This window comes from Garra rufa, chromosome 2 (genome assembly GCF_049309525.1).
Source record: "Garra rufa chromosome 2, GarRuf1.0, whole genome shotgun sequence".
In the NCBI taxonomy this organism is placed as follows: domain Eukaryota; kingdom Metazoa; phylum Chordata; class Actinopteri; order Cypriniformes; family Cyprinidae; genus Garra; species Garra rufa.
The window spans coordinates 5,316,583-5,338,354 of record NC_133362.1 but is presented as its reverse complement, the minus strand read 5'-3'; the positions used below and the strand labels follow the sequence as shown (position 1 = coordinate 5,338,354).

At 30.2% G+C, this 21,772-nt stretch overlaps 1 protein-coding gene and 1 pseudogene across 1 annotated transcript; both read left to right on the top strand.

The window, feature by feature from the left end:
- The first annotated feature begins 999 nt into the window (after positions 1–999).
- LOC141326109 (G patch domain-containing protein 11-like) lies at positions 1,000–6,259 on the top strand. Its single transcript, XM_073834810.1, has 8 exons — positions 1,000–1,139; positions 3,165–3,391; positions 3,494–3,535; positions 3,622–3,742; positions 4,152–4,242; positions 4,381–4,500; positions 5,494–5,575; positions 6,065–6,259. Exons 1-8 carry the CDS (start codon positions 1,090–1,092, stop codon positions 6,121–6,123), a joined length of 792 nt encoding a protein of 263 aa, XP_073690911.1. The 5' UTR covers positions 1,000–1,089; the 3' UTR covers positions 6,124–6,259.
- Positions 6,260–7,640: 1,381 nt separating this feature from the next.
- On the top strand, positions 7,641–20,038 carry LOC141325152 (interferon-induced, double-stranded RNA-activated protein kinase-like; annotated as a pseudogene).
- Positions 20,039–21,772: the final 1,734 nt, after the last annotated feature.

Below are 21,772 nucleotides of genomic sequence, written 5' to 3'. Positions count from 1 at the left end.
AATTCAGATTTAGTGAGATTTTTAAACAAAACTATACTTTGCAAAAGTCAAACTGTCATCTGATCCTAAAAACTGAAACTGATTTACTATTACTAATATTATTACTAATTTATTTAATAAAGAATAAGAATGGGTGTATCTAAATTCTCCTACGCTGCATGTGGAAGAAGAAATATTTTGTTTTGTTTATATAATGAATACTTCTGCTTCAAGTAATTCTCTATAGCAATATGACAAACTTATATTAAAAAGATTCTATATTTAATGTTATATTAGATGATATAAGTTGTTGTGGAAGTTTACAAAGCCAATGTATTGTTATACAGTCACTAGAATAAAGAAATGCAAATACCCAATTTGTGAAAATGTACAATAGTTGTTTTTCTTGAAAATAAAGGTATATTTATTCAAACAAAGATTGTGTCTCTTCTTCATTGAGTTGCATTGTAAACAAACAGCACACTTTATTATTATTATTTTGTTGTTATCAGTGCTCAATAGCAGCCTAATCTTTAAATAAATTATTTTACTATTGGTAGAAGTATTATTAAAATACACTTTTTCATAGACAATGCAATTAAATATTTTTGTACATTTTGATTTCATATTAAGAGTCTCTCTCATCTAAAATGGCATGACTGTTGGAAAAAAGTTGGTCTAATTAACAAATCTAGAAAAAGCACCACAAAGATATATGATTTATTAAATGTTATTAGTGGATTTACACCATAATATTTTAAATAGTAATGTATTATTGTAAATGTTGCTGCGATTAAAAGCAGATTTCACATTAAGAGTCTCACGGCATTTTCTCCGTTAAAGTAGCCTACCTGCTTTCTTCTCTTTTTTATAAAATGAAAATAATACAACATTATTTATATTAAAATTTTGGTAAATGCGTTATTTTTATTTTTTGGTGTGTTCTCAAAAGCTGCTCACAGCAACAGTCTAAATAGGAACCAAACTAACTTTCCGCTGCGTTCCAGTCGGACATATGTACTGGAAGGAACAGCAAAAGTGATCCAGATCCAGGGAATTTCATTTCTATTACAGTTATAAATTCGTCTCAGTCGTTGGTTAATTGCAAAAATGGCCGAGGATGAAGATGATTACATGTCTGATGCTTTCCTGAACCAAATGTGAGTTAAAATCACGTCGTTTTGTGAAATAATATCCTGTTCTGTCGCTGTCAGAGTGAGTGTTTGCTAGTGCATTAGAGGTAAACACGGAGGAACATTTGTATTTATGGGCAAACAAACATTTTATGTGTTTTTAAATGAGTGGATTATGTAATTTAGGGTTTTAGATAATTAATTTCTAACGGAATTAATCAAAACTACTCCGAATAATAGTGTGCATCCTTTGCTGGTTTATGCTGGTCCTTGAAGCAATTTTCACTAGTAAATAAAGTTTCGCTAGTAAATTTTACAGATAGTTACAAAGAAACACTGAAATGGTGTTTTCCTGTAAGATGTACTCTGATAACCTTTATTTAACACTTCAAAAGTTCACATACACATTGCAGAATCTGCAAATTGTTAATTACTTTATCAAATTAAGAGGGATCATACAAAATGCATGTTTATTTTTATTTAGTACTGACCTGAATAAGATATTTCACATAAAAGTCGTTTACAAATAGTCCACAAGAGAAAATTATAGTTGAATTTATAAAAATTAGCCTGTTCAAAATTTTACAAACACTTAATTCTTAATACTGTGTTGTTACCTGAATTATCTACATTAACCTTTTTTTGTTTGTTTGTTTGTTTAGTGATAGTTGTTCATGAGTCCCTTGTTTGTCCTGAACAGTTAAACTGTTCATTTTTTCTTCCGGTCCCACAAATTCTTTGGTTTTCCAGCATTTCTGTGTATTTGAACCCTTTCCAATAAGGATGTGACGAGACAAGACTTTTAAACTTTTTTTTTAAAGAAATCCTCATTTTTAAAATATACAGGGAAAAATAGTATTTTATTCAACTGAAGAACACAAAATGCAAAAAAAATGTATCAACTTGTAGTTTATGAAATTAAACTTCAATTGTAATTAATTATATGCAGTAATAAACAACATGTGAACTACAGCTGCATGATTCTGGATAAACTGAGAATCACTGTTCTCTCACGATTCTGGAGAAAACAAAGATTAGAAATCTAAACAAAATAAGGTAATTTAACTAGTGGTTCTGACAAAATCGGCATTGCTTAAGTCTTTAAAAAAGATATTAATTTGAACAAAATAAAAAAAATCAATGACGAAGGAGTCAGTGTCTCAATTTATAAAGACTATTGGAATCTCCTTAGTGAATGATTCAGTGACAAATACTTTTTTATATCGTCACGTTATCACATTGGATCTCGCGAGATCTCCTGCCACGAAATCTCGTCACATCCCTACTTTCCAACAGTGACTGTATGGTTTTGAGATTCATCTTTTGAGATTCAAGGTTCAAATGCTCACTGAAGCTTCAGAAGAAAACACAATGCATCAAGAGCCAGGGAAGGAATTTTCTTTTAATTTCAAGGTAGATCAGGGTAGAAATGTAGCAGGGAAATTTGAAGATCAGGGTACATTTCACTTCTTTTGTCTTCTGGGAAACATGTAAGTATCTTCTAAAGGGCAGTACTAAATTAAAAAATGTGATATTTAGGCAAAATAAGAAAAAATTCATTCTGTTCAAAAGTTTTCACCCCCTGACTTTTAGTGCTTGGTTTTTCCTTCTGAAGCATCAGTGAGTGTTTGAGCCTTCTGTAATAGTTGCATATGAGTCCCTCAGTTGTCCTCAGTGTGAAAAGATGGATCTCAAAATCATACAGTCATTGTTGGAAAGAATTCAAATACATAAAAATGCTGGAAAACCAAAGAAGCAATTTAACTGTTCAGGACAAACAAGGGACTAAACAAAAAATTAAAAAAATCATTCAAGTAACAGCACAGAATGGAGAATCAAACTTTTGAACAGGGTCATTTTTATAAATTCAACTATTATTTTCTCTCGTGGACTATATGTAAACATTTTTTAATGTGGCATATCTTATTCTGTCAGTACTAAATAAAAAACAAAATGCATTTTGTATAATCCCCCTATTTTTGGTCATTTTGCAGATTCGTGACTTGCGTGCTGTTTTGTTGAATTGTTTTGATTGTCTTTACACATTATCAGCCCAGATGTTCGTCCTGGTGTCCCGATGGTGAAGCGTGCAAAGGAAGCCATAAAAAAGGAGGCTCTACAGAAAGAGAAAAACACACAGAACCGCCAGAAGACCTATAAAGAGCAGGAGCGTGAGAGTCGGGATGTTGCTCTGCAGAGCTCCATAAGCAGCCAAAATAAAGGCTTTGCGTTACTTCAGAAGATGGGATATAAAGCAGGACAAGGACTGGGAAAAGCAGGTCAGTGGTTGAGACTTTTAAATGGACTGTTTGCTTTTTAAAAACAAAAATGTCTTGTTTAGTCTTGTGTGAATGAAAATAAATAGTTTTCTCCTGCTGCAGGTGCTGGACGAGTCGAGCCGGTTCCTCTGAACATCAAAACAGGTTCTTTTCTGATTCTTAACAGCGAGTGTTGTTGATTATGTAAGACACTGTTCAGAAATGGTAAGGTTTGCACATGCTGTTTTCAGACAGAGGTGGCATTGGGATGGAAGAGCTCAAGAAGAGGAAAGCAGACGAGGAGCTACAGAATTACCGGAGAAAAGTGCAAATGAAACAACAGGTGGAAAAGAGATCATTGGAGGATTTTAGGTATGAACCTCTCGAAGCTCGTGTTTTTAACCCTATAAAGCTTATGCATAATATTTGATATTTTGCATTATTTGTTTTGATCATGAAACTGCGACATATTATTGGAGAAATAGAGTGATGACTTTTATTTATAGCATTTTATGTAAAGATCTCATTGATTTTTATCGCAAGCATCAGAATTTCATCACTTTTTGTATATCAGCATATGCACCATCTTGCATACTTTTACTCAGTTTTGAGTTTCTTTTTCTCCATATTTTCACTATATCATACTATATGTGATACAAAATCCTGATGCAACCTTAAAAAAAACACGCACAAATGCAAATACTTTTTTTTTCTTAACTATTTCTTCAGATGTCAGGCTTAAAGCTTCTTCTTAAAGTGTTGAGTAACTTGTTTATTACAGAGTGCGTAAGAGAACCGAAAGAGAAGAGCGTCAGATACAGGGCGACCTGAGGAAGAGCCAGAGAGCTTGCGAGCAGCTCGACAGCCAGAAGGTCAGTAAGACTTTATCTTATTTTAGGGTTAAATCTGAATCTAAAAATACATGCATCAACAGAACAGAGGCTTTTCTGCAGTTCACAAAACCAAAAATCTCAAGAGATCTCACGATTCACTCATTGTTCTTCTTTTAGGGCATCACCGTTCCCAGAGACAGCTGGTACTGGCCTGAAGTGGAGAAAGATGAAGAGGCAGAGCTTCTGGAGGAGGAAACCAAATCAGAGGGAAGTGATGACGAGGAGGAGGAACTAACAGTGAGTTTATTACTAACAAGCTGCTTTGGAGGGGAGCGGTTTGTTTTAATGTTTGTTGTGCAGTAACTTTGATCACAGGCTTGAATGTTTGAGCTTGACAAATGCAATCACCAGTACAATTTTTGTAGAAAATGCCTGCCATGCTGTCATTTTTACTACAATTAATTTTATAAATCATTATATAAGCAATTAATAGTGTGTGTTTGTGTGTGTGTGTGTGTGTGTGTGTGTGTGTGTACACTACTGCTCAAAAGTTTGGGATCAGTAAGATTTTTAATGTTTTTTAAAGAAGTTTCTAATGTGTTCATTTGAAACACAGAAAGAAATGAAGTATTATTACAATGTAAAATAATGTTTTTCTATATTAAAATACATTTAAAATTGAATTTATATCTGTCATTAAAGTTACATTTTCAGAATCATTGCTCCAGTCTTCAGTGTCACATGATCCTTCAAAAATCAGATTATTTCAGGATTCTTTGATCAATAAAAGGTCAAAAAGAACAGTATTTATTTAAAATAGAAATGTTTTCTAACAATATACAATACTGTTCAAATGTTTCAGGTCATTTATATATATATATATATATATATATATATATATATATATATTTATTCACCAAGGATATGTTAAATTGATACAAAGAGATAGAATAGATTTACATGGTTAGAAAAGATTTATGTTTTGAATAAATGCTGTTATTTTTAACCTGAAAAAAAGAAAGAATCACAGGTTCTAAAAAAAACTGTTTCCAACATTGATAATTCTAATAATAAATCAGCATATTAGAATAATTTCTGAAGGATCATGTAACATTTAAGACTGGAGTAACAGCTGATGAAAATTCAGCTTTGCATCACAGAAATAAATTATATTTTAAAGTATATGAAAATAAAAAACATTATTTTATATTGTAATAACATTTTACAATATTACTGTTTTTTTTTCTGTATTTTTTTTTAAAGCACCATGTTGTCGTCTTTTCTTTACAGCCTATAGACAAGCTGCAGTTTCTCACCTCGTATCTGCGAGGAGTTCATTATTACTGCATATGGTGTGGGACGGCATATAATGGTGAGACGTTTTAATGTATAAATGCTGTTTGAGCAGATACTTTAAATGTGACCCTGGACCACAGAACCAGTCATAAGGGTCAGTTTTTAAATTATCCATCATCTGAAATCTGAATAAATAAGATGTAATTGATGTATGGTTTGTTAGGATAGGATAATGTTTTGGTCAGATGCAACTATTTGAAAATCTGGAATCTGAGGGTGCCAAAAAATCTAAATATTGAGAAAATTGCCTTTAAATTGTCCAATTTCTTAGAAATGCCTATTAAAATTAAGTTTTGATATATTTGCAGTAGGAAATTATACAAAATATCTTCATGGAACATGATCTTTTCTTAATATGCCATAATTTTTGGCATAAAATAACAATCATTTTGACCCATACAATGTATTTTTGGCTATTGCTACAAATATACCCATGCTACTTAAGACTGGTTTTGTAGTCCAGGGTCACAGATAATAAATAAACTAAAATGTTTTTGTTCAACAGATGACGATGATTTGAGCTCAAACTGTCCCGGAGACACGGCAGCAGACCACGACGACTAGAGCGACCTGCGATAATCTGGAACTCTTTTTAGTTTTTAATTTGCTTTTGACGTTTTTTGCATAGCTGTGTTTAATATTTATTTTTTCTTATTCATTTATTCATTCATTAAATGTTTCATTGATATTTTGATTATAATTATGTGTATAATTATTTTATATCATTATTAACCATGTTGCATCACTTCAATTGTTCTAAATCTCAGCCAGTCACAAACGTTGTGATTGCATAGTAACTAATTCAATTACTTTTTATTGATTATTTCATTGTGGTGTGGGGTGCACTGTGATATTAGCAGATGAACAATAATGTATTACTTTCTTTAATTAGCCTAAAACGTATCTAAAAAGTCAAAAAGTGTTTTTTTACATACGCTACCAAGATTTTTAATGTTTTTTAAAGAAGTCTCTTCTGCTCACCAAGCCTACATTTATTTGATCTAAAGCACAGCAAAAACAGTACAATTTTTAAATAGTTTTACTCTTTAAATGAATGCTTTCTGTTTGAATATATTGTACTGAAATGTAATTTATTTCTGTGGTTTCAAAGCTGAATCTTTAGCATCATGACTTCAGACTTTAGTGTCACATGATCCTTCAGAAATCATTCTAATATTCTGATTTGCTGCTCAGAAAACATTTATTATTAATATTATTATTATTATTATTATTATTATTATTATGTTGAAAACAGCTGAGTAGAATTTTTCAGGTTTCTCTGAGGAATAGAAATTTCAGAAGAACAGAATTTATCTGAAATAGAAATATTTTTGTATCACTTTTGATCAATTTAAAGCATCTTTGCTATATAAAATTATTAATTTGAGATCAAATTAATAATTGTATTTAAAATTATTATTTTTTAAATTATATTGACTCCCAAGCTTTTAAATGGGTTAGTGTATAATCTTACAAAAGCATTTTATTTCAGATAAATGCTGATCTTTGGATCTTTCCATTAATCTAAAATCCTGAAAAAAGTAAAGTGAAGTACTCGACTGTTTAAAATATTGATACTAATAGTAATACAAGTTTCTTGAGCAGCAAATCAGTATATTAGAATGATTTCTGAAGGATCGTGTGACACTGAAGACTGGAGTAATGATGCTGAAATGTAGGTTTTGATCACAGGAATAAAATATATTTTAATAGAAAGCAGTTATTTTAAATAGTAAAAATATTTCACAATATTACAGCTTTTGCTGTATTTTTGGATCAAATAAATGCAGGCTTGGTAAGCAAAAGAGATTTCTTTAAAAAACATTAAAAATCTTGGTATTACAGAATTAGGTCGAGTAAAATCTATCTATCTATCTATCTATCTATCTATACTATATTATGTTTAGTTATCTTTACTTCCGAAATTTCATATTTACAGAATATACATTAAAAACCTAGAAGCTAATATTTTAATAAGCCTAATGTCGTAAAGTAATATCTAAATTAAAAATAAATTAATAAAATTATTCTAGAAGGTTTCAGCTAGGTGTGACCTATCAACACGCGATTTGATTGGTCAATCCAATGTTTAGCGATGACGTTGAATTCCGGAAATCGAAACTTATCGATCTAAAAGATACGAAGAAATGAAAGTATATTTGTGTCTTAGATCGATGTCAGTGTGAAGGGACACTGTTAGTACCGTGTTAAGTTGATTTAAAAACACGGTAATGCGTCTTTTAGTGTTTGTCCGATGAAGATCTGACGTTCTGCGTGGCGTTCACGTGCTGATCAACGTAAAGACTCAGTCAACTTCTGTCTCTGTCTGCTATTTTAGTTCTTTTTTTAACTGTGCAATGGAGTCTCTGTCAGGGAATTATATTTCTCTGTTGAATGAGTACCAGCAGAAGACACAGTGCACTGTGGAGTATGAGGAAGGATCCACAGATGGACCGAGTCACAATAAAACGTAAGGAACTATCATTCATAATAGAGAATTCAGTCAAGTCTGCGGTTTGTGCAAATGAATTAAAGTAAATGACTATTAAACCATTGTTGTTAACTTGTTTTTAATCAAATTTGTGTTATTAGGTTCACAATAAGGGCTATTGTTAATGGAGAGCGGTATCCTGATGGCATTGGGAAAACAAAGAAGGAAGCAAAGCTAAATGCTGCCAGCAACGCTCTTAATGGATTAAAAAACACTAAAAATATTGAACCTGTAAGTACAAATATGTTATATATATTTTACAAATATAGTTTACTGTTTGTGTGTGTGTACACTACACTACGACTTTTAATATTTTAATATGTATGCATTTATTTGATCTCAAGTACAGCAAAAACAGTAACATTTTGAAATATGCATTACATTTTGTAATGATGCAAAAAATTCAGCTTTGAATTCACAGTAAATTACATTTTAAAATATATTTAAATAGAATTTTAAACAAGAAAATTTATTTATTTATTTATTTTGCTGTACTTTGGAATCAAAGAAATGCAGGCTTGGTGAGCAGAAGAGAAAAATTTTTGTTAGTGCTCTATATAAAATAATGTGAAATATTATAAAATATTATTTAAAAATACATATTATATATACATGTTCTGTATAATAATATTGTTGCAGAAAATACACACATATATAATATTTAATATTCCAAGGCATTTATAGGTTTGGAATATTTTTAATTAAAATATGAAATATTAATAAAAATACCCAAAATAGTAATTAAATTGTTTAAAATGTTAATTCATTTAAAAATATTTTGAAAACCTAAAATTGCTATACAATAAATATTTTGTGAGTAATTTTGATATAAATATGTGTACGCTATTATTTTTGTTAATTTTGTGATAATGCATTAGTTCTAACAATGGACCTTTCTCACATTTCCGGGTTTCTCATAGCGGAAGTCATCATAGTTGGGTAAAATCCAAAAGCAGGGAATGGGAGACTACCACATATGTATTTTTTGCATTCCCATTTGCTCAAATAGCAAAAGAAAAACTCCATAATAGTGGTTTCACAACTTTCAATAAAAGGAAAAATATTGAGAGAGTGACTGATATCGACAGTCAGAAGAGAGATCAATGTCAAATTTACTCTCTAACTTGATTAAAAAGTGCTATAATGCAAAGCATATTCATATAAATGTACATGCATTTAAAAAAAAATCTAAATGTGAAATACTTAGAAAGAATTTATTTATCTTAGTATTAATTTCTACATTTAATACTTTATTGAATCAAATGTTGTATCTGTCAATATAATTTAATGGATTTGAGTGAATAATGTTAACCAACAATGAGTGAAAGGTAGTGAACATTAACAGTGAGCAACAGTTTTGTTACAGTATTTATTAATGCATTACTAATGGGAACTTACTGTAAAGTATTACCAAATTTCATATTAATTTATTTACCAATTACCAAGTTTCATATATTTTTTTAAATTAATGAATATGTCTTTAACAGCGGACAATGTCACCTGTTCAAAACACTCCCAACAATATGACATCTCAGCCGAATTATATTTGTTGGCTCAATGAATATTCACAGAAGAATAGGTTAACATTCAAGGCTCGTGAGTCCACTGTAATGGATCCAGGAAGCACTACTCAGTGAGTATTTTAAACCCTAGCTCACATGCCTTCTGATGCACAATGTCCTGCTGAGAAAAGATAGAAAAGTTTTCTTCTTAAATTAAACTTTGCAGACCATAGCAGGAAATAAAACCTGATTTTCTCTTTAATCTGTTTTGCAGATTGTGTACCTATGTCTGTAAGTATGTTTGCGGTGATAAAGAGTATCCTGAGGCTTATGGAAAAAATAAGAAGGATGCTAAAGAAGCAGCGGCAGCCCGGGTTTATGAAGAGATAAACAAAACACAGAGTGCAGAGGTAACACAGCATTTGCATTCTACTTGCCCTAACTAACGCTATAATTTAGAATTAAATGAGTTTTGTTTGACTTTTTATTTTGCATTTAAGGTCTTCGATGAGAACAGCAAAAGAGCACAGAGGTCAATGGGGGTTGCATATCGCAGGTAAATGATAAACAACATTGTGAGAGTAACTGACTTCAGATTCATCTCTTAAAAGAAGTAAACACACATAATAATAATAATTATATTAAAAAATATATATTTATACATCTATTATCTGAAATATAATTGAAAATGTGTTTAGATGAGTTTGTTTCTTCATCAGATTTGGAGAACTGTAGCATTGCATCACTTGCTCACCAATGCATCCTCTGCAGTGAATGGGTGCCGTCAGAATGAGAGTCCAAACGGCTGATAAAAACATCACAATAATCCACACCACTCCAGTCCATCAATTTATGTCTTGAGAAGCCAAAAGCCGCATGTTTGTATGAAACAAATCCACCATCACTTCTGGCTAAAATACATAATCTATAATACTGTTTCCTCCAGTGAACAAGTCCATCCACTGCTGTCCTCTTACATCAAAATCCACCCACATATTTGTTTAGAACTGTTTAGGATTGTTTTGGCTCAGTGCTTAATCTGTGCAGATGACTTTTTTGCTGGAGGAAGCAGTATTATGGATTATGGACTCGTATGGTTTGAGGTTAAAAACGTCTAAATAAAATTTTGGTTTCCTGCAAACATTTTTGTAGGTTATTCTTATGCCATAATTTTACCCTTTTATAGTACCATAATATAGACTTTCTTGCACTACCAGTCAAAAGTTTGGACGAATTTGACTTAGTGTTTTTTTTCATGATCTAAAAACTCAAAAAGTAGTTTTTTAGTCAAATATTAATTATTTATAAAAAAAAAACTATATTTTATTTTATTTTATTTTCAAATAGAAATGATTCTCGGTTTGTTTTTAAGAAGAACTGAAATGTAAGAATTATTTTTTTCCATGGGAAAAAATTCTTAACTTCAGTTTTTCTTAATAACAATACAATACAATACAATAAATTTTATTTTTCTTTATTAATATTTGACTAAAAAAATACTTTCTGAGTTTTTAGATCATAAGAAATATTGTCAAGTGGGTCCAAACTTTTTACTTTTGACAGCCTTTTTGTTTCACAAGATGTAAACTGATGCACTAAAGTGGTGTGGATTATTGTGATGCTTTTGTCAAGAGTTTGGACTCTCATTCTGACGGCACCCATTCACTGTAGAGAATCCACTGGTGAGCAAATGCTACATTTCTCCATATTTGTTTAACTTATTCCTTTAATTGGTTCTTTCACCATACTGTACATTCTGCACATGTTGAGCTCATTTTGACATCTTGTCTTGTGTATTTAAGTGCTAGCCTGGACTGTGGCAGTTCCAGTATTGCTGATGAATCTCGAAGCTCCACGCCTGACAGCAACTACATAGCATGTCTCAATAACTACTGCCAGAAACTTAAAAGTGTGCTTGATTTTAAATTATTGGAAAGGCGAGGCCCTCCTCACAACCCTGAGTAAGTCTTGAACCGGCCATAACTCATTTGAGTTGGCAGTTTCACTTGAGTTAAAAACTGAACTTTTCTGTTTCAGGTTTGTATATAAAGTTGTCATCAATGGGAAGGAATATCCTGAAGGACAAGGAAAGAGCGCAAAAGAGGCGAAGCAACGTGCTGCTCAGCACGCTTGGAGTGAAATTAATGAGCAATCTGGCTGGACCACACAGGCAGGACAATTCAGAATTAGAGATATGCTTATAAGTCTAGATGTTAATAATGGTGTGTTTATTAATGCATGTGTATGTTTGAATAAACAGAGTTCTGGAGATGACAGCTCTTCACAAGCTCAAGAGGCATCGTAAGTTTAAATGAACTAAATGACAAATATGTCTTTATAAAATGCATCATTCTATCATGCATGCTGAGCATATAACATATGATATAGAGATACATTGTAGTTAATTGTTTATCTGTTTCATAGTAATTCTCCGGATGAACAACACTCTTCAAAAAGCTCACCTGAAACTCCCAGCTCAAGTTCTTCCATTGTCTTTAAAGACTCATCTGCTGTCAGTTCTCCTATGGCCATAAGTCCCGTAAGTCAAGTCTGCGTTATTGGTAACTTTTGACTTTGAAATATTCACAAATTCTATTCACAGACGGTTTTACAGGCTATATATTAGAGGCTCTCCATCTTATATATATTTGAACTTATAAATTCAGTCTGTGTTGCAGAGTCCACTGGATGTGAAGCAGAAAATAAAGTAAGCTTTTACAGTTTACTGTTTTTATTTACAATTATTTATATTTACTCATTTTTGAATCGATAATGATGCAAAATAACTTGCTTATTTTTTTCTTTTAGATTAGCACCAAATTTTAATCTGTCACCAAATGGCCAGGTCTGGAGTAAAGAGGTATTCCAACATTATTTGTCTGTAATGGGGAAGGAAATTAGTGTAAATGGTATTAGCTGAACTGTAAAGTAAAACAAAGTTATCTGTCAAATGAGTTACATTTGCTGTGACAAATGAAATATACAAAGTGAAATATATACGTAGGTGGATTTTGGGATGTGTTTTATTTTTCTTTATTAGTATCCTCCATGAAGTAAGGGTTGCAAAATTAATAGACAAATGCAAAAAAACAAAATTTGTAAAATTAGATTGCAAAGGAAAGCTCATTTCAGCTACATAAGAAAAATCATAATTATGACAAGTAATTTTTTTGGATTTAAAAAGATAAAAGGTATAATTATTAGATGATAAAATCTATATATGAGACAAATTTATGGCTTAATTATGACATGACAAATCATGTTTGTAGATTATTTATTATGCCATAATTTTACCCTTTTAGTACCATAATATAGACCTTTTTACACTACCAGTCAAAAGTTTCGACACACTTGACTTAGTGTTTTTTTTTTATGATCTAAAAACTCAAAAGGTAGTTTTTTAGTCAAATACAGGTCCTTCTCAAAAAATTAGCATTATTTTCTGTAATGTACTGATAAACATTATACTTTCATATATTTTAGATTCATTACACACAACTGAAGTAGTTCTAGCCTTTTATTGTTTTAATATTGATGATTTTGGCATACAGCTCATGAAAACCCAAAATTACATTACATTACAGAAAATAATGAACTTTATCACAATATGCTAATTTTTGAAAAGGACCTGTATTATTTATTTAAAAAAAACAAAACAATACAATATATTTTTGTTTTGTTTTGTTTTATTTTATTTTCAAATAGAAATTGTGCCAAGGAATGATTCTCTTTTTAGTTTTTTCATGGCAAAAAAATTCTTGAGTTTTTCTTAAAAACAATACAATACAATAATATAATTTGTATTTTATTTATTTTTTATAATTAATATTTGACTAAAAAACTACTTTTTGACTTTTTAGATCATAAAAAACATTTAAGTCAAGTGTGTCCGAACTTTTGACTGGTAGTGAATGTCATAATCGTAACCTTTTAATATAATAATATTGACTTTTTATCTTACAATTCTGGCTTTTTCATGTTTTATTTTATTTATTTATTTAATTATTTTTCAAATAGAAGTTGTGCCAAGGAATGATTCTCAGTTTGTTTTTAAGAAAAACTGAAAGTAAGAATTAGAAAAAATTCTTAACTTCAGTTTTTCTTAACTAAAAATAAAATAAAATAAAATATTGTATTGTTTTTTTTAAATAATTAATATTTGACTAAAAAAATACTTTTTGAGTTTTTAAATCATGAAAAACAATGTGTCCAAACTTTTGACTGGTATTCTATGTCATAATCGTAACCTTTTAATAAAATAATATTGACCTTTTTATCTTACATTCTTTTCATGCCATAATTTTGGCTTTTAATAAAATATCAACATTAAGCACATAAAATGTCTTTTTATGTCATTATAAGGATTTATCTGGCAGAAATTGGCTTCCATAAAAAGAAATTCAAAGTTGTGTAAAAATATAAATAGGATGTTTTTATTCTCCAAATGCAAGAAAAAAAAACTTTTCTTTAATTTGCTATTTTCTAATATTTTCTTCCACAGGTTGGTACTAACATGAATGTACAAAAACCAGCAAAGCCATCTGGAGGTCAAACTTCAAACCAAGCTGCAAAGTCAAGGTTAATCATAATCCGTTCACTTTGTGTCAATCACCATAGCTTTTGAAATCCATTGTTTTGAAGCTCTTATGTTCATCTTTGTAGGTTTTTAGAAGACTTTGACTCAATAAATCCGATTGGCAAAGGTGGCTTCGGGCGTGTTTTTAAAGCAAGACAAATATATGATGACACATATTATGCTGTGAAGATAGTAAAGAGTACAAAGTAAGTAGATTAAGTTGTTGTATCGTCTTTGTTTTTAAGAGAAACTGTTTTTTTGGGCTTTTTGGTTTTTCATAGTGTTATTTCAGACTAGTGGATAGAAGACACTGTTAAATGTTTCTTTTATAGCGCTTTATCTATTTGTGTCAATAGATTTCAATTACAATCCATATTTTTAAAGGCTGTTTTCTCAAAATGAGTTTTTTTCTCCTACACTGAGCCATAAATCTCCACTTCAGTAGCACTTACACTCACCAAACTCTACATATTCATTCCCGTCTATATCCTGATGGATTTTACAGAAGTAAAATTATTTGATTGATTTTTATACATTTTATTCTCCTGAATAATATTAAAAAATTTATGAATTTTGGATTGACAAAATAAGATAACCAAATTAATTCTGTAAAAACATTTGACTAACAGTCAGAAAAATTCAACAAGAATTCTGCCCTACAAAGCAAAAAGGCAGTAACTGCATTTTTGGTCAATAATGAGTTATTAACATTTTCATGACATTCAAGGCATCCTTTGTCATGTGACAAAATATCTTATCTCGAATGTGTGTGATTTCGCGGCATCCTCAAGGGACGGTTTTAACATTGGATAACAGACAGAATGACAGTATAACTTTAAAGTCGTTTTTCTCAGTTCTGCACTCGGCGTAGTTACTGCCTTTTTGCTTTGTAGGGCAGAATTGTGAAACTGACTTCATCCAGTGTTTATATTTTTTGTACTAGAAATGTATGCAAATTAGTGCATATTTCATTAAACAATGCCTCATTTGCATATTAAAACCTAACATTTTAGAAAACTTGTGATACAAAAAATATCAGTGTAAGTAAGTAAAGTGATAACTATGAGTTATTTTTTGTACCCTATTCACCTGCAGTGGCTCACCTTTAATAATTAATGTAATTTGATAATTGCAAAAACTTGATATGTGTCGTATAGGTAGCATCATCCTAATACCTGCAATTTTCTATTGGTTGTATGCCTATGATGTCCAAAAAAGTCTAGGCCACAGCTTAAAAAGACAATAAACAGCAATGCACATAATATAATGTCATAATATGTACTGTATTTTCCTAGAAAAGCTCGTCGTGAGGTCGGTGCTTTGGCTAAGTTTAATAACGCCAACATCGTCCGCTACTACTCATGTTGGGTCGAGGAAACAGCGTACAGACACGATTCTTCAGAGAGCTACAGCTTCTCAGAGTAATTCACTAAAAACAACTCCTTCTAAAACAAACTCTAATTTTGGACTAGTTTCTTTGTTAAATTAGTCTCTGTCTGTTGCCTTTAGCTCCGGCAGCGGGCCGTGCAAGTTCCTTTACATTCAGATGGAGTTTTGTGAGGGAGACACGCTTCATGCCTGGATTAAACATAAAAACTCTTCAGATGTTCGGTGCCCAGAGAGGAGGACGGAGGCAGCAAAAATCAACAAGCAGCTGCTGAAGGCTGTGGAGTACATTCACTCCAAGGATTTGATCCACAGAGACCTAAAGGTGGGCAGCTCACTAAAATAAGCATTTGAATTAAATTGGCCACTTGCAATGCATTTTTGTTTCCTCTGGAGCACTTATAATCTTAGTAGAACATGTGAACTCTTTTACTAACTGCAAATACGTCATTTTACTTCCTCTTCCTGCCATTTCAGTGTTACGCACTGCAAAACATGCTTTTCTTGCTTAGATGTTTTGTCTTGTTTCCTGCCAAAATATCTAAACATTCTTTAATCAAGAAGGATTTTCTAGACGAGTTAAAATGGTCTTGTTCTCAGAAAAAAACAAGTCAAAATTAAGTTTTTGCTTAGAACAAGCGAAATAATCTGCCAATGGGGTAAGCAAAAAAATCTTATTTCAAACAGATTATTTCTCTTACCCCATTGGCAGATTATTTTGCTTGTTTCAAGCTAAAATGCACTTAGTTGCACTTAGATCATTTTTACTCGTCTAGAAAATCCTTATTGATTTATGAATTTTGAGATATTTTGGCAGGAAACGAGACAAGAAATCTAAGTAAGAAAAGTAAATTCTTGCAGTCTATAGGTTTCAATTTAAACATTAATGTCTCCTTGTCATCTGCCATCTGTGTGGATGTGTACATTTATGGTTAATTTAACCCTCCTTGAATTTAAAATTCTTTGCTGTTTCACAAATTACGACCTAAAAAGTTCTTAAATTAGAGCAATTCATATCTTCCTCAGTATTTTCAAATTAAAGGAGTAAATATGAATCAGTGTTATTCCAGTATAATGCACTATTATAGTTTATATATATATATATATATATTTTAAAGGTTTTTTTATATTTTCATTTTAATTTAAGTTTAGTCTTTTTTGTTGTGTGCATTCTAATTTTTTATACTACAAATGCCATTTGGAAAAAAAAATGGACTTTTAACCATTAAAACCAATAAAAAAAAAAGGTTTTCTGTAGTGTGTTTTGGGATTATATTCCATTAGGATTTAGTGCTTTTAAACAGCCTCAAGCTATTGGTTTATTTCTGTGTTTTTTTTTTTTGTTTTGGCTAGTAGAAGTTATGAAAATTATATAATTTTAAATTATATATAATATAAATATAAATAATATAATATAAATTTTTTAATATTTTTAATATGCTTTTAAACAGCCTCAAGCTGTGGTTTATTTCTGTGGGGGGTTTTTTTTGGCGAGCACAAGTTATGAATGGCTGGTAACATAAAAATGTTGTAGCCAAATTGGCTGTTGAGGAAAAAAAGTTAATTTCAATCCCTGCTCGTTCAGATTGATTTTCATAGTATTTTTTGTCATTTTCTAGTCAAGGTACATATAATTGAGAACTAAAATGATACAATTAAGTTTTATTTTTTGAAAAAACTATCAGTTAAATACTACAATATTACATTTTAATTATATATTATATTTAAAAAAAAAAAAAAAAAAAAAACTTATATTTTTAATATGCTTTTAAACAGCCTCAAGCTGTTGGTTTATTCCTGTGGGGTTATTTTGGCTAGTAGAAGTTATGAATGGCTGGTAACAAAAGTTAATTTCAATCCCTGCTTGTTTAATTAATGACACTTGGAGTGCATTTAAAAAATCTTTATTTGAATGTGGCAACATTTTTATTTTTAAACCTTTATTTGAATATGACATCTCCCCTATCAGCCAATCACTGAGTGCATAATTAGTATGCACGCTGACTCTTAGCTAAAAACTTTTACTGCTATTCAGGAGAACTTTTAGTGGTAAGATAATGTTTTGTAAAAACAGGCCCTGATTTGCATACTTTTCTAATTGCTCTTTTCTGTTTCTTTGTTTCAGCCTTTGAACATAATGTTCAGCAGCGAGGGAACGGTAAAGGTTGGAGACTTCGGCCTAGTGACCGCAGCAGAAAATGACAACGACGAGCAACTGCTGGAACGGACTAAAAGGACAGGAACTCGTATTTACATGAGCCCAGAACAGGTGATGTTAAAATCAACATGAAATACTGCTCATGCTCAATAATGAAACACAATGAGATTGTAATATATACGTTTGTTTTATGTAAGTATAATGCTGAAGATTTCCTTATTCCAAACTGAATATTTAGGCGAATCAAACATCCTATGACAAAAAGGTGGATATATACGCTCTGGGTCTCATTTATTTTGAACTCCTTTGGAATCTCTTCACAGCGCATGAAAGGAAAAAGGTTTGATTCCTCTTTTAGTTCTTTATATACTTGTACAATCTATGTGTTCATCTTGAATATGAAGTTTAATGTGTATTTGTATGTGTCTGATGTTGCACTACAGAGAATGATTTTCTTAGTACTTTTTTTGTTTTCTAGTACAAACATCTAAACATACTTAAGTCAAGTACATTAACTTGAGAACCAAAATGACTTAAGTTTTATTTTCTGAAAAGCTATCAATTAAATACTATAATATTATATTTTTATGCTTAAAACAGGAACAAATCTCTGCAAATATCTTTATATAAAAGTTAATTTAAAGGGAAAACAAGGGATTCTTTTTCTTTTTGTTTATAACAAAAATAAGATTTTTCTATTTATTCATAAAATAAGACTTATTTTGCTTCTCAAGTAAATGTATCTACATTTTAGAATGTTTAGATATTTGTAGTAGAAAAAAAAATTAAATACTATATTACATTTTACTTATATGTTAAAATTAAGTGATTTTATGCTTAAAACAGGAACAAATCTCAGCAAATATATTAATTTAAAAGTTAATTTAAAGGGAAAACAAGTTTTTTTTTTTATTATTGCAAAAACAATATTTTTCTACATTTGTCATAAAATAAGAATTATTTCACTTCTCAAATAATGTATCTATATTTGAGAATGTTTAGATATTTTTACTAGAAAACTAAATTAAATACTGTAATATTACATTTTAAATATATATAATGTTCAAATTAAGTGATTTAAAGCTTAAAACAGGAACAGATATGTGCAAATATATTTATTTAAAAGTTAAAGGCAAAACAAGGTATTCTTTTCTTTTTTCTTTAATTTCAAAAACAATATTTTAAAAAGTTAAGACTTATTTTGCTTCTCAAGTAAATGTATCTATATTATAGAACGTTTAGATATTTGTACTAGAAAACAAAATTAAATACTACAAATATCTTTATTTAAATGTTCATTTAAAGGGAAAACAAGGGATTTTTTTTTCTTTTTGTTTATAGCAAAAACAATATTTTTCTACATTTTTCATAAAATAAGGATTATTTAGCTTCTCGAGCAAATGTATCGATATTTTAGAATATTTAGATATTTGTTCTAGAAAACAAAATTAAAAACTATAATATTACATTTTAATTACATATAATGTTAAAATTAAGTATCAAAAACAAATATCTGCAAATATCTTTATTTAAAAGTTAATTTAAAGGGAAAACAAGGAATTTTTCTTTTTCGTTTTTGTTTATAGCAAAAACAAGATTTTTCTACATTTGTCATAAAATAAGACTTATTTTGCTTCTCAAATAATGTATCTATATTTTAGAATGTTTAGATATTTGTAGTAGAAAACAAAATTAAATACTATAATATTACATTTTAATTATATATAATGTTAAAATTAAGTGATTGTATGCTTAAAACAGGAACAGATAGCTGCAAATATCTTTATTTAAAAGTTAATTTAAAGGGAATACAAGGGAATTTTTTTCTTTTTCTCTTTCTTTTTGTTTATAGAAAAAAACTATTTTTCCACATTTCTCAAGTAAATGTTTCTATATTTTAGAATGTTTAGATATGTTTAGAAAAGAAAACAAAGAATACGGAGTATCAAAAATATTTTGCAGTGCATGAATAATTATGCATAAAGTGTATAAATAATATTTTTTTATTTTACTTTGTGGCTGACTAGATTTGGGATGATATAAGAATGAGAGATTTTCCACCACAGTTCTCTAAGAAATTTAGCTTTGAGGTGAGTCTAATTTCATTGTGAAAATGTTGAACTTGAGCATGCTTTTCTTTGGTTCAAATCTGCAAATCAGTTATTAATCTATTTGAATATTATCACTTTTTCTGACTGTTATTTAACACACTGTCTCATTTTTCACGGCTGTTGAAATAGCACAAGCTCATAGACCAGATGTTGAGTCCCAGTCCTGAACAGAGACCAGACGCCTCAGAGCTGATCAAAGAGCTGGACCGATATACTAACATCCTGAATGCAGATAAAGACAACAGGACAATTTAATGAGATCTCATCTTTTATATGCCTTTATAATATTAAGGTGAAGCATTCAGCAGATCCTTCTATAGAGCAACTTCACATGGCAAATGTGCAATTCTAAAAACGACTACGAAGGGGAAGTAAGGTGTAAGAAAATGAAAATTTTGTCATTTACTCTGCCGTTTTTCTGGAAAACGTGTAACAATGTCTGCTATGTTCTGTAGAACAAAAGAAATAAGTGCAAAAAAGTATAAAAGTCATTTTATCTTGTGTCTAACACTTCTCTCTGATCATGCTGTTGTGTTACTGTAATTCAGTCTGTATGTTTACATGAACTATCATGTCAAGAACCACATTGCTGATTCACTCGGTTTCTATTTACATGAATTTCTTTGGGAATAGAAGGTGAATCCGTTAGCTGTCTTCATTGTGAACCTGTCTGTACTGCATAATATTTTGTAACAATAAATCATGAGCTTTTAACCTTGTATCCAATATCTCTTTTTGCTGTCTGTGCTTTGAAGGGGTTTTTTTATTTGCTCACATCTGATTTTATATTATTAGGATGTTCTTGTAAAAAATAATAATAATCAAAACAAACTATATATATATATATATATATATATATATATATATATATATATATATACATACATATACATACAGTTGAGGTCAAAAGTTTACACCCCCTTTTCAGAATCTACAAAATGTTAATTATTTTACCAAAATAAGAGGGATCATACAAAATGCATGTTATTTTTTTAATTAGTACTGACCTGAATAAGATATTTCACATTGAAGAAGTTATAAGTCCACAAGATAAAATAGTTGAATTTATAAAAATGACCCTGTTCAAAAGTTTACATACACTTGATTCTTAATACTGTGTTGTTACCTGATAATTGATGATGTTTGTTTTTTGTTTAGTGATAATTATTCATGAGTTCCTTGTTTGTCCTGAACAGTTAAACTCCCCGCTGTTTTTCGGAAAAATCCTTCAGGTTTCACAAATTCTTTGGTTTTTCAGCATTTTTGTGCATTTCCAACAATGACTGTATGATTTTGAGATCCATCTTTTCACACTGAGGACAACTGAGGGACTCATATGCAACTATTACAGAAGGTTCAAACGCTCAATAATGCTTAGTAAAATCTTTCTGTATTTGTAGACCAGGGTAAATTTTTCCTTGAAAGGGCAGTAAGAAATTGAAAAAAGAAAAATGTACACACCTCCATTCTGTTCAAAAGTTTTCACCCCAGGCACTTAATGAATGTTTATTCCTTCTGAAGCATCAGTGAGCGTTTTAACCTTCTGTAATAGTTGCATATGCACTGCAAAAAAGGCTTTTCTAAGATTTTTTGTCTTGTTTCCTGCCAAAATATCTACAAATTCTTAAATCAAGAAGGATTTTCTAGATTTGTTGTCTTTTTATTGTCTTGTTTTGAGAAAAAACAAGTGCATTTTTGCTTGAAATAAACAAAATAATCTTCCAATGGGGTAAGAAAAATATTCTTGTTTTCTGTTTGTAATAAGATTTTTTTTTTTGCTTACCCCTTTGGCAAATTATTTAGCTTGTTCTAAGCAAAAACTCACTTCATTTTGACTTGTTTTTTTCGGAAAACAATAAAATAATTTTTACTTGTCTAGAAAATCCTTCTTGATTTAAGAATTTGTAGATATTTTGGTTGGAAACCAGACAAAAAGTGTAAGTAAGAAAAGTATTTTTTTGCAGTGTAAACTCTTTCAAGGTGTTTCAT